Consider the following 14,493-nt stretch of genomic DNA (forward strand, 5'->3'; position numbering starts at 1 on the left):
TCAGTCTTGATTTACTCATAGATGATTGTGAAGAGAGCCAGGCTTTGGAATCTAATTCTCTTGGAGTCAGAATCTGTTTCTTAATAGATCTGGGACCATAGGTAACTTACTTGGGGTATTTGAAACTTAGTTTTCTTGTCTCTTAAGTGGAGATAATAAAACTTAATATCACATGTACTAAGGATGAAATGAGTGAACATATATAAGACACCTAGACCACTGCCAAAACATGGTAAATATTCAACTGTCGAATAAATCAAAGTCTCCATAGAGATAACTGCAGAAGGTTTTAAAAGCTAGTTTCAGACAGAGAGATGAAGCCTAAACTAAGAATAAAGTATAAGTAAATCTATGCTTTCTGCAAATGTCAGTTTTGAAATGGGAGAATGTTGGGTAAGCTGGGGATATGACATTTTATATCTCCAGAATTCAGAGGTTTGAAAACTACCAAGTAATTTACCCAAACCTAAAATGTGGATGTATTTCTACATTGTAGTCTGTTTATACATTCCTGTCCAGCTCTCTGATGCCTGAGCTAAAAATAGTTCTGAGGGCCCAACCTATGGCTAGAGCATCCTTCCTTACAGGTTGTACTTTGCCTCTCTGAAAGTGGACAGACGGTTTTTCCAGAACATTCCCACAAGGCAGCATTGGAAGAAAATCCGATCTCTCTCTGGCCTAACACCTCTAAACCAGAGGTCAGCGAACTTTTCCTCAGTAGGGCCAGAGAGTAAATAATTTAGGTTTGTGGGCCACATGTATTCCTTGTAGCACATTTTTCTTTGTCATTTTTATTTTAAGTAACTTTTTAAAAATGTAAAAGCTAGTCTTAGAGAAAAATAGGCCATAGGTCACACTGGGCCCGGAGATCATAGTTATCTCACCTCTGCTCTAGACTTTAGAAGGGAGAGAGGGAGGGAAGAAGGGTGGCTTGAAACCTTGATGAACTAATGCCTTCCTTTAGGGAAAAGGAAAAATAACCACCCTCATTTTAAAAAAATATTAAAGACAGTAAGTTAGCCCCTTTACTTCTATGGTACAACTATATTGTCTAGTCGGTTTCTTAGTTGTTTTACAGTGAGACCTTATCACACTGCTGTTTTTCATTGGAAACTGATGAGGAACATTGTAAAGCAGATGGAGCACAGACTGTAGAAATGAAAAGCACAGAAGAAAGAGCTGTGTGAAACAAATATTTAATCATAACATGAAAAACTCATAGTGGCAACTTTTCCATTATGTTAAATTTTCCTCATTTCTCTGTTCTGAATATGGGTTTAAAAAGCGAGGTTGTAATTTTCTATCTCGGTGCCCATCTCCCATCGGTTTTTGATTTTGTCTTTTTGCAGGACTACGACTTGAGCCAGCTGCAGCAGCCTGACACTGTGGAGCCTGATGCCATCAAGCCTGTGGGAATCCGACGAATGGATGAAAGACCCATCCATGCCGAGCCCCAGTATCCAGTCCGCTCGGCAGCCCCGCACCCTGGAGACATTGGGGACTTCATCAATGAGGTACAGAGAGAGACTCGTTTTCTCTATAAGAGTTTTCGTTTCATGCCAATGGTTAGATCTCTGTAGGCCACAAATTGCTTGGAATACAGCTATATAGTTCACTAAAGCATACTTTTGTTTCTGAAGTTTATCTTCGTGTCAAAGCAAATGTGGCTTCGTTGACAAATAACAAATGTAATTGCTTTGATCAACCACAGATCTATCAATGAAGATTCTGCATTTGTAAAATGACATACATCATATATTGTCAGAATTAGTCACACTGTCTCCAAGAAGGATTTTTTCCCCTAGATTACAAGTAATAAATAGACTAACAATATTATAGTGCATTCTAATTTTATTTATTAGCATTAATAAATATAACAGTAGTTCACTTTAATTTTCCTCACACTGTACCCTTTGAATCCTGCAAATCATGAGAATTCAGTGCCTGCCCAATGACTCCATCAAAAGAGATTAGTTGGAAGAGCTAAATTAAATATTATGTAAGTGATTTAAATACTTGTCTAGTAGAGGAGTTTTAAGAGCTTCTGTAAAAGAAAGCTACTTCTCTGTTGCATATAACAGATATGATTTTCACTGTCAAAATTATTGTGACATTCTTTTATTACTGACCAAGAGTTCTGTTACATTTAATATTTTAGTTTTGAAGTTTTAGTTATGCTGCATCTTCTGATCATGTCTGTAGTCTTACTGTAATTGTTTTGAATTTTTATTGTGAATATAAGAGAACAATACATATCGATGTTGATTGTGAATATGTGGCATAACTCCTGTTTTCTGGTCATATCATTGGTGTCTCCAAGATCAGAATAGGTCTCAGTGCATTACAAAGTGGAACGCATCTGTTGTATACGGCCTTCAGTCATAGGCTGATAAGACTCTTGTATCCTGGGCTTCTTCAAAATTCATATAATATTAAACATAATCTACATTTGATTTTTAGGTATACTTATTGCTTGTAGAAAAGTTTTAAAACAAAATTAGAATAGTTGCCTGTCTCTATAACTATCCATTACTTTCTATTCCTAAGATATATGCTGCCTTCTGAACATACGATTTCATTTTTGCTAGATAGGTAATAAGGTTAATTTGTAGTTGACATGATTTAAAAACACATGGAAAGCAAAAACAACAGAATGCCAGTACCTCCCTCTATCCACAGAAATATGTCCTGACTTTGCCAGCTCTTAGTTATATATAGATCCAGTTAGAATTTGCAGAAATTTATACATATATGCCTAGATCTTTTAGAAAAATGTAAGAGTGCCTAATGGTTTTATTTCTCATTTCGTGTTTGTCATCATAAGAAATTGTTGAGTTACTCTGATTGTTGTCAATTCGAGATATAGTGAATCTTTGTTCTGTAGGTTTAGGAACTGGACTTAAAAATTTTTTTTTTTTTAATTTTTATTTTTGTAAAGACAGGGTCTCACCAGCCTGTTTCCCAGGCTGGTCTTGAACTCCTGGGCTCAAATGATCCCCCTGCCTCAGACTTCCAATGTGCTGGGATTACAGGCATAAGCCACTGTGCCCAGGTGGAACCATACTTTTTTGAAGCCAGAATTCTGCCTTAAGTATAATTTAACAAATCCTTACTAAATATTTCTGCCTGTCCCTGAAGTATCAGTATTCTGTGTGATTTCTTTCCATCCCTGATACTCTTCTTTTCTCAGTGCTAAAGATCAAACAGTAAGGTTTATTTATAAGGCTATTGCTCATCTGATTCCTGCCTTCTTCTACCCCTCACCTCCCCACATTCCCCTTCTGTGCTGCAGCCCCACTGAACTATTTGCAGTTCCTCAAAAGCATCACAGTTTTGAATATACTGTAACTTCGGCAAAGCCCTTACCTGCTTGGCTATCTGCAGGACTCCCACTCCGCCTTCAGGATTCAGCTTGAAACATTTCTCTGCGAGGCCTTCCTTGATGCCTGTGGGAAGGGATAACAAGCTGCCCCTCGGGTCACAGCCCTCACCAGCTGGGGTGTAACTGTCAGTGTTTCTTTCTCCCACTCAGCATGTGTGTTCTCTCCAGGACAAGCACTGTTCTTGTTCATGTTTTCATAACTTAAACATCTAGTATGTTACCTACCTCTTAGATTATTGTCATCTTCAGGCATTCGAGTGTGCACTCTGGCTAATGTGTAGGGCATGATACTATAGGCGCCACCCACTTTTCATGTGATTGAGATTCATCAGATACTGAGTCTGGAGCCTTTCATCCTACTTGTCAGATTACATTCAAATTCTGAGTTTATGTTTAAGTGTGTACTTTCTGTGTGTGTGTGTGTTTGTCTATGTCTATGGTCATTGATTTTTTTGTTGTTCTTTGTTTTAACAGTGACTATATCTTCTTCAATAGATAGAAAAGAGCATCTAGTCAGTAAGATTCACTTACCCAACCCTTCTCAGCCACAGTAGAAGGAATTATAGTGGGAATTTCCATTTGGAATTTTCTTTCTCCTGAACAGTGCTCAGGTACACAGTTTGTTATGGCTGGAGACCATTAACGAACAGGTGTGATTACTTATATGAAAAACGTTGTTCCAAGCAACTGTCTGCAAATTGACATCCAGAATACAGAATCTTCATAATTTGAAGATTGTCTGCATATGTGAAAAATGGCTCATTGTAAAAGCATCTTGAGCTCAGTGTAAGATCATCCATTCAGCAAATCACTATCAAACGTCTGTGTGTGTAACATAACTGTGCAAGTAATATATAGATAAAAGCATAAATTAGACATCAGTTCTCCTTGTGTGTATACCCTGCTTTGTTGCTAGCACGATATTTGTGCAATGCAAATGTGCCAGCATCCAAAGCCTTATTTTCCAGGCATAGGAGGCCAATTCTGTCTGGTTCTTACTTGGCTTTCCAACTTCATCTCAAGGCCCTCACCACCCAGCATCTTGCAGGCTGTCTGTAGAGAATTCTACTTGTCATTCACGATCTCAGCTTACAGTTTCATGCTGGTGCCCATCTGATGTTCTTCCTGTCTAGAATTCCCTTCCCCATTTTTCTAGCGTTGGGGGAACTTCATTAAGTATTTACCAACCCAGGAAAGGTCACGCATACAGAGTATGGGTTAGGCACCATCCACTGGCACCCCATGATATCCAGAACTCACCTCCCTCAGATCACGGATCCCATGGTTCCATCCTGCCTTCCCCCGAGCCCTTCCGTGTTCCATGGGAGGGGAGACGGGCTTCTCCCTGGAGGGGCAGTATGGAGCACAATGATTTGGTGAACAAGTGAATGGATGAAAGGATCCAATTTGGAAATCATTCCGAAAATGGCAACTAAATCCGTGAGTGTGTGTGTGTGTGTGTGTTTTAAGAGACAGGGTCTCTCTCTGTTGCCCAGGCTGGAGTGCAGTGGCACAGTCATAACAAACTGCAGCCTCAACCTCCTGGGCTCAAGCCATCCTCCATCCTCAACCTCCCAAAGTGCTGTGATTACAGGTATGAGCCACCACACCTGGCCTAAATCCATGAATTTGAATGTGATTACAAGATAGAGAAATGTGGAAGAGAGGAGGAACCAAATATATTCACCTAGAAATGCCCCTAGAGTTGGAGACAGAAAATCTAAGGAGGTAAAGTATAATAGAAAACAATCAAAATGATAGTTTTAAGGAGATGATGGTCAGTTCTGTGGAACTTTTAAGGGAGATGAAAGTCTAATGCCAGTCAGAAGGCCTAAGCCAGTAATCTCTCCAAAATACCATCTAGACTCTTTCATCCAAGATACATGTTAAGACTTGTTCAGTGTCTTCATTTACTGTACAGACAAAAATGAATACTTGTAGAGTTTTAAAACAGTTGAAAGCACCTAGAAAGAACTCAAGCACATTTTATAAAAATATTTAAAAGGCACACAAATTTATTTATCTGCAGGTCTTATTTGATTTAGCAGAGCACCAAATGTTCCAAAGGAAGAATAATATAGTGATGATTATAATTGGAGTGCTTTTGTAGATGTAAGGAATAAGAAAGCTCATGAGAACATTTTCTAGTTTATTTAAATAAGGAATGAATGTTGCCTTGAATCTCAAAAATGATAACTTATTTCCAGTGTGGTAGGCAGAGTAAAATAAGTCACATGTTTTTGAATTTCCACTGTAGAATTTCATTCTGTTTTGAGTTTTTAAACATGACCTTCAGAGAGTGAAAAGTTCAAATAGATTCATTTAATCTCAGCCCAACAGTTAGATATTAACATACCTCCAATAATTTTACTAATACCAATCCTGTATATGTCTTTGTAAAAAGAAATACACTTCTTTATATATATGCGTATTTTTCTGTTCTCACGCTGCTATGAAAAACTGCCAAGCCTGGATAATTTATAAACGAAAGAGGTTTAATCGACTCACATTTCCACAGGGCTGGGAAAACCTCAGGAAACAACAATCTTGCCAGAAGGGAAAGCAAACACATTCTTCCTCACATGGCGGCAGGATAGAGAAGTGCCGAGCAAAGGGAGAAAAGCCTCTTATAAAACCATCAGATCTCATGAGAACGCACTATCGTGAGAGCGACAGCATGGGGGTAACCGCCCCCATGATTCAGTTACCTCACACTGGGTCCCTCTCAAAACATGTGGGGATTATGGGAACTAGGGAACTGTCACAACATGTAGGGATTATGGGAACTAGGGAAGATAAGATTTGGGTGGGGATAAAGTCAAACCATATCACTGTGTGTGCACACACGCACATATACACATATATACATATAAAAATGTTTATTATGTGTGTATATATGTATTCAATAGTATATGAAGTATATTTCTCTACTCAAAAGTATAAAAATCAAGTGAATAATTCTGTTACAAGACCACCTTTGGTTAATATTGTTTAAAACTTTTGGAAGCTTCTTACAACTTACTTGAAATGCGGTGACTCACGCCTGTAATCCCAGCACTCTGGGAGGCTGAGGCAGGCAGATCACAAGGTCAGGAGATTGAGACCATCCTGGCTAACACGGTGAAACCCCATCTGTACAAAAAAAAATTAGCCGGGCATGGTGGTGGGTGCCTGTAGTCCTAGCTACTAGGGAGGCTGAGGTAGGAGAATGGCGTGAACCTGGGAGGCAGAGCCTGCAGTGAGCCGAAGTCGCGCCACTGCACTCCAGCCTGGGTGACAGAGCGAGACTCCAACTCAAAAAAAAAAAAAAAAAAAAAAAAAAAAAGCTTGTCTTTTTCTCCTATTAATTTCTCTTTTTTAAAATACCTCATTCTGGTCTTATGGAAGTTGGGCATTTGTGTAAGTTCAAATCTAGCCATCTCACCTAATAGCTCTGTTACCTTGTACAAGGTCAAGATCCTTTTCTTTAACCTTTTCAGTTTTCTTATTTGTAAAATGGGAATAGTAATAGAACGTCCTTTTGAGACTGCAGTGAGAAGTAAATGAGATTATCTTTGTAATGTGCTTGGTATACTGCTTGTCACATAGTAAAAATATCTTAATTATTATTGATGTCATGTTAGTAACTATTACAGTTAAATTACCTTTTAGGAGTAAAAGACTTTCTACTGTTCTCTAATTGTAAGAAAACAATTAAAATCCACTCCTTCTGCATCAAAAATTACTTTAAGTAAAATGAAATTCCCAGAAAGAGGGGTGGTAATGTTGGCCTTGATATATTCAGTTCTACTGTAATGTAAACATGGTGTACTTTTATATCCACATATGTCTTAAATCTAGATTCTAGCTTTTTCTGAAAGGAGTGGATATAAATATGAAGAGGATGCTGAGCAGGAAAAACTATGCCTAGGACCACAATGAATAGTTACCTTATAGAATACCTGTTGAATGTCAGGCAATGTGTTGGACAGCGAGATGTGGATACAAAACAGCCTCTGTAGAAAGGGATGTCACAATCTAGTGTTTTCCAAACAAGATGATAAGAGTAGATGAGGCCGGGCACAGTAGCTCACACCTGTAATCCCAGCACTTTGGGAGGCTGAGGCAGGCAGATTGCTCGAGCCCAGGAGTTTCAGACCCACTTAAGCAACAAGACAAAAAACCCTCTCTACAAAAAATGCAAAAATTAGCTGAGCATGGTGGCATGCGTCTGTAGTCCTAGCTACTCAGGAGGCTGAGGTGGGAGGATCACCTGAGCCCAGGAGGGTCAAGGCTGCAGTGAGCCATGATTGTGCCACTGCACTACAGTCTAGAGTACAGAGTGAGACCCTGTCTCTAAAAATAAAAAATAAAAAAGTAGAAGGGACCAAAGAGACCACAGGAATGACTCCTAGTCATGGCTGGGGAAAAAAGATCTGTGCAGTAGAAGTGATATTTTTAATGAACTTTTGGATGGATGGATGGATGGATGGATGGATGGATGGATGGATATTAAATAAAAAATATAAGAAGTGTAATTCCAAAAAAATGAATAAACAACATAGAAGTGCACAAGAACATGATGCTTTGGGGTTTGGGGGGATTCCCTTTGGGGGTGCATAATTCATTTGTGGTTGCTGGAGCTGAGAATAGCTGAAACAGAAAAGGTGGGTAAACAGCCTTGATTCACTGAATGCTTTCTAAAGAGTTTTAAATAATTGTTTTAAAGTGTTCATGCACCAATTAAGAATCATTTTGCCCATTGCTGGGGGAACTCTTTCATTTGGAAGGAGTCATAGAGAGCAGTCAGAGGTCTTAACTTGCGGGGGTGATGTCAAATAACGTTTGAGAGAGAAACCAATAGTTTGTAGGAAAGAAGCTGGAATAGTGCTGTAGACAGGAAGACCAGTTAGGCAGGCTTTTTCTCTGGTCCAGGCAGGATATAGTGATGACCTGCACTAAAGCAGTGGCATTAGGACTGTAGAAGACAGAATGTAAAGGAAACAGTAAGGCCTCTTTTCTTTTACATCCCTCATGTGTTCCTCACTGCATAATGTGGGGTTTTATCCTCATAAAAGCATGTCTCCGCCCATAAAGCCTGGGATCAGAAGTCTATAAATACAAGCTCAGCAAGAATTCAGCCAGAGCCCAGCGCTCTCTGCAGAGAAGAAGCCTCAGTCTTTAGAAAATAGTTCAGCTTTATTCAGAATTCAAGATCTACCTCTCCAGGAAAGGTGGAACAAGAGGATACTTTGCTAAATTTAGTCAAACCTAGAGAAACACAGGCGGTTCGTTTGTAAATTTGGTAACAGTACATCCTGTGAAATAATGTTCACATCCAAGAATAAAGGAATCCCATAAGGGAGAACCAGAAGGTTCTGTTGCCCACTGGATTTCTTCTGTACATTCACTCAGATTTCGTGCCTGTTACTGTCAGTTTCTTAGGACTTCAGTGCAATCTTTTTAGAATTACCAAAATATTACCAAGAGTTTATATAATACCTCGTTCAGAAGAGTCATATTTTATTCTCAGATGAAAATCAGTGCTATCCAAGTGGAAGGGATTTAAAGTACTTAACCTGCATAGAAAGCTGGCTTGCCTAAGAACTCTTGAAAAGTTCAGTGATTTTGCCCTTTTGTAATTGTTAAAACGTAAGGCAATGCGCTGTGCTCTAGCATAGCACAGTGGTCTCTCTCTAATGGATTTTATGGCCTTAACCTCTTTAAAAGAAAAAAAAAAAAAAACAAAAAAAACAGAGATTTGTAAACTACCAGGATGATCAGAAAGCCAGTGCAGGAGCTAAAAAATAAAATATTTTTTAGACTCAATAGTGGATATGGGAGTTGATTATCACAAGCATTATATTTATTTTAAGGAATTAAATTAGGTGGCTTAGCCATTTGATGAAGAGTCCTGGGGTCCATGAACACACCAGGGAACACCAGACCGCTTATTGTGTTTATTCCCTGGACGTAGTAAACACAGGCCATCCCTTTTTTTCTCCTCCAAATCCAGACAAACTTGAGGCCTTGCCATTGACTCTTTAGGGCTAATTTGAGTCTTTTTTTTTTTTTTTCCGAAACTTGTCATTCTTTTCTTTTCTTTTTCTTTTTTTTCTTTTTTTTTTTTTTTTACTATTATACTTCAAGTTCTGAGATACAGGTGCAGAATGTGCAGGTTTATTACATAGGTATACACGTGCCATGGTGGTTTGCTGTATCCATCAACCCATCATCTACATTAGGTATTTCTCCTAATGCTTTCCCTAATTTGAGTCTTAACCTCTCCGTATTTCCAGTTTGGTGTTGATATCATAAGGATTGGGCCAGGACTCTGTGTGTATTTTCACTTAATAATTAAATTGTGGTAAAGCAGATGACCTGAACAAAGTGATCTTAGCCATTGTCTCTGTTGTCTGTATTATAACGCAGTTGTCATAATGAAAATTTAATATTTGTTTTCAGGGACCCATTCTCCTTATCAGGAATTTCCCTGATTTTTCTTGTTTTTTCTTCAGATGCTTCTTGGGCCTACTTGTATGACCCAAGTCAGACAATGCTGAACTAAGGGAATCCCTATTGCTTAAATTTGCAGTTGCTAGATTTTGGAAGGAAGAAGAGTGTAGTCTAATATGTGAATATTAACTCCACGAGGGCAGCCATTGGATCTAGCTCATTAGTAGCTGTGTCTCTACCAGTGAGCAGAGTACATTGCAATAATATTAATAGATAATCAACAAATATGTCTTGAATCGAATTAATAAACACAAAATCAATGAAGGTGCATTCTTTGGCGCTTTTTTTTTTTTGAAACGGAGTCTCATTCTGTCACCCAGGCTGGAGTGCAGTGGCCGGATCTCAGCTCACTGCAAGCTCCGCCTCCCGGGTTTATGCCATTCTCCTGCCTCAGCCTCCCGAGTAGCTGGGACTACAGGCGCCCACCACCTCACCTGGCTAGATTTTTGTATTTTTTAGTAGAGACAGGGTTTCACCGTGTTAGCCAGGATGGTCTTGCTCTCCTGACCTCGTGATCCTCCCATCTCGGCCTCCCAAAGTGCTGGGATTACAGGCTTGAGCCACCGCGCCCGGCCTCTTTGGCTTTTGTTAGCTAAGGCGCCAGTCACTGACCACTCCAAAATATTGCATAATGAGTTTACTTCTTGCTTAAGTTATAAGTCAACTGTAGTCTGTCAATGACTCAGTTCCTGATCCATATGTCTTCTTTGTTTCAGGATCCAGGCAGATAAACTTCCCATCTGGAGCAGGCCATTCTGGCAGAGTGGGAAAGGAGGATTGGTGGAAGGGTGGAAACACCTTAGATAGAGTTCTTGAAGCGGCTACTTTTCACAGCTACTTACACTGCGTTAGCCAGAGCCAGTCAGACAGCCAAGCCTTACAGTGTGGTTGGGAAAGTAAACCCTGACCCCAGAGAGGCACTGTGGGAGGGTGGGTGTGTGTTCTGCCTTCGGAAAAAGGGCAGTGAATCACTGAGGGCAGTAACACAATCGACCACAGAAGGGAGTTACAAGTTTTGAGAAATTGTAGGTTGTGGTTCTCAGTCTTAGCAGAATTGCCTTGTAGTTTAGTCTAAAAATAAGATAAAGAAAATCCCATCTAAAATTATTTATGTTGTATATATCAAAGTATTTTGCTGAAACCTGCTTTATTTTATTTTACACAGGCTTTTCTGGAGTATAAATAGTATAAAATGACATGAGGAAAAGTAGCAAAGTACTGCTAAAATTCATGGTTAAGACTGTTAGTAAAGAGGTACCTGAAGATGAGAAAACTGGTCATGTGTACTTTTTTCTCTGATTTTTGATGCTAGTCAGCAGCTGCCATTTTGTTTCTTAAAATATATCTTTACTGTTTTTTATTTTTTCAAATCCCAAGGCAGGACATTTTTCTCTCAACTTAAATTTTTTAAAAATACTAATATTCATTGAGCTCTACAGGTGCCAGTCACTGTGGTGAGCCGTCGGGTCCCTTTGTTGCATTTGGTCTTTATAATAGTCTTATGATGATGATTACAGTTGCCGATGAGGTTATGTGGAGGTCCCACAGCTAGTACTGGGGAGAGCTAAGGTGTCATCTCACAGTCTGATCTCTTAACCACTACACCATACTGATTCTGACCTTAATTTTTTTACTTTTTCCCTGTTTCTCCTCTGTAACCTTGAAAGGATAGATGAACACGTGCTCATAAAAACCCATGTATGTGCTCATAAAATGCATGTGTATTGGCAGGCTTGATCTCTCAAGTAGGACTGTCTGGGACACGTCTTAGATAGGTGAGGCCATATAAACCAAGTAGCATTTGACACGTAGAATGTGGAAAAAGGGAATGTTTGTTTGGAGACTAATGTTAGTAATGTGAGTATATCTAGGAGTACTAGAATGGAATTGGGAAGAAAAGTTAGAAAATATACCAAAGGACCTAATACTGAATCCTTAGAAGTTTTGCAGAGCATAGAGACTCTGATTGTATATTAAAAAGCATCTGCTTACAAAAGTTACAAATAGAGATAGAGAGTAGTTATTTCCTCGTTTCTTTCTTTTTAAAATTCTTTCTAAGAACCAGACAAGCATGTTATTTTAGATTGACAGGAGTCCTCCTCTTTTCAATATTTATACCATGTACAGATACTGGATTATGACATTTCTAGGATTTTTTGGAAGTTAGAAGTTACCCTACTTTTTAAAATACCAGTTTAAAATTAATTCCACATTTTATGTTATGTTAATCACACAAATGATTTTATGAGTACCTCCCTTTATGTAGTAATCACATCTGACCTGTCTTCAGTCTTCCTTTGATGTCTTCCAAAATTAGGTCAAATACAATACTACTTTCTCTTTGAACTCCTAGCTCTTAATGCTGATCCGAATTTTTTTTTCCCACAACCTGATGGTTTTTGCTTTGACTTCACAGTTTTGTCACTTGTCATTTGCTTCACACAGTAGTAGTACCTGTTATGCTAGATTATAAGCCTAAGGAGGGACACGCACCACATGGTACTCATTTGTATGTCTCTTGTATTTCAGTGAGGTGCTTTTTTAAATTTAATCTAGCAGTGCTGCTCTATATATTATGTTATTTAAGATCCTTCCTTCTCTGCCTCAAGCAGGGCCATTCATTTCTGCCACCTGTCCAACTTATTACCCAGTTAACCCCCTCCCTTCATAAGTCTTGGCCTCCCTGAGCTTGACTGCTTAGGGTTGTTTCTTTGCACAGGAAAGATATAAGTTAATTTTTATCTAACTTTCAAATGGTTATAATCCCCAGTTTCCATGTGTTGAAAATGTGGTCTGTAAATGAAAATGTACAAACAAGTGTTTGTTTGATCCCATGAATTCATTAGGATCTGCTTGTGGTTTTGTAAATTGTAACCCTCTCTTAATTCTTTCATTCTTTGTGTTTCCAAATTGCAGGGCCTTAAAGCGGCTGACAATGACCCCACAGCTCCACCATATGACTCCCTGTTAGTGTTTGACTATGAAGGCAGTGGCTCCACTGCTGGGTCCTTGAGCTCCCTTAATTCCTCAAGTAGTGGTGGTGAGCAGGACTATGATTACCTGAACGACTGGGGTCCACGGTTCAAGAAACTTGCTGACATGTATGGTGGAGGTGATGACTGAACTTCAGGGTGAACTTGGTTTTTGGACAAGTACAAACAATTTCAACTGATATTCCCAAAAAGCATACAGAAGCTAGGCTTTAACTTTGTAGTCTACTAGCACAGTGCTTGCTGGAGGCTTTGGCATAGGCTGCAAACCAATTTGGGCTCAGAGGGAATATCAGTGATCCATACTGTTTGGAAAAACACTGAGCTCAGTTACACTTGAATTTTACAGTACAGAAGCACTGGGATTTTATGTGCCTTTTTGTACCTTTTTCAGATTGGAATTAGTTTTCTGTTTAAGGCTTTAATGGTACTGATTTCTGAAATGATAAGTAAAAGACAAAATATTTTGTGGTGGGAGCAGTAAGTTAAACCATGATATGCTTCAACACGCCTTTGTTACATTGCATTTGCTTTTATTAAAATACAGAATTAAACAAACAAAAAAAACTCATGGAGCGATTTTGTTACCTTGGGGGATGAGACCATGAGATTGGAAAATGTACATTACTTCTAGTTTTAGACTTTAGTTTTCTTTTTTTTCCACTAAAATCTTAAAACTTACTCAGCTGGTTGCAAATAAAGGGAGTTTTCATATCACCAATTTGTAGCAAAATTGAATTTTTTCATAAACTAGAATGTTAGACACATTTTGGTCTTAATCCATGTACACTTTTTTATTTCTGTATTTTTCCACTTCACTGTAAAAATAGTATGTGTACATAATGTTTTATTGGCATAGTCTATGGAGAAGTGCAGAAACTTCAGAACATGTGTATGTATTATTTGGACTATGGATTCAGGTTTTTTGCATGTTTATATCTTTCGTTATGGATAAAGTATTTACAAAACAAAGTGACATTTGATTCAATTGTTGAGCTGTAGTTAGAATACTCAATTTTTAATTTTTTTAATTTTTTTATTTTTTATTTTCTTTTTGGTTTGGGGAGGGAGAAAAGTTCTTAGCACAAATGTTTTACATAATTTGTACCAAAAAAAAAAAAAAAAAGGAAAGAAAAGGAAGGGGTGGCCTGACACTGGTGGCACTACTAAGTGTGTGGTTTTTTTAAAAAAATGGAAAAAAAAAGCTTTTAAACTGGAGAGACTTCTGACAACAGCTTTGCCTCTGTATTGTGTACCAGAATATAAATGATACACCTCTGACCCCAGCGTTCTGAATAAAATGCTAATTTTGGATCTGGTGACTGGTTTGAACTTTTTCTTTTCTACTTGAGCTGCTTTGAATGTTGCAAAAATCCCGAGTACTGGAGAACAGCAGTACAAAAAGTATGTATTTGTTCTTGCACTATTCACCATTGAATTGCGTAGCATGGCAACCATGTACGGTGTGCAGCAGAGAGAATCATTTTGGACCTTCCCATCATCATAGAAGAAAAACATCAAGTGATTCAGGAATAGACCCTACTGGTGGTGATAGAAAAATCACATCCTTTATCTTCAGTGAACTTCAGTGTCACTTCTTATTATAACTCGTGTTTTAATTTGTTT

The 14,493-nt window shown here is 38.5% G+C and overlaps 1 protein-coding gene across 2 annotated transcripts in view; it reads left to right on the forward strand.

Annotated features, from left to right (window-relative positions):
- The window catches only part of CDH2 (cadherin 2), a 232,636-nt gene extending 218,450 nt beyond the window's left edge, over positions 1-14,186 (forward strand). For both annotated transcript variants that reach the window (XM_007974381.3, XM_007974382.3), the window contains exons 15-16: positions 1,350-1,514; positions 12,794-14,186. In XM_007974381.3, coding sequence (XP_007972572.1) covers positions 1,350-1,514; positions 12,794-13,000 — 372 coding nt within the window. In that variant the 3' untranslated portion in view covers positions 13,001-14,186. The remainder of the gene's footprint in view (positions 1-1,349; positions 1,515-12,793) is intronic.
- The last annotated feature ends 307 nt before the right edge of the window (positions 14,187-14,493 follow it).

The sequence above is a fragment of the Chlorocebus sabaeus genome, chromosome 18 (assembly GCF_047675955.1).
Source record: "Chlorocebus sabaeus isolate Y175 chromosome 18, mChlSab1.0.hap1, whole genome shotgun sequence".
NCBI lineage: Eukaryota > Metazoa > Chordata > Mammalia > Primates > Cercopithecidae > Chlorocebus > Chlorocebus sabaeus.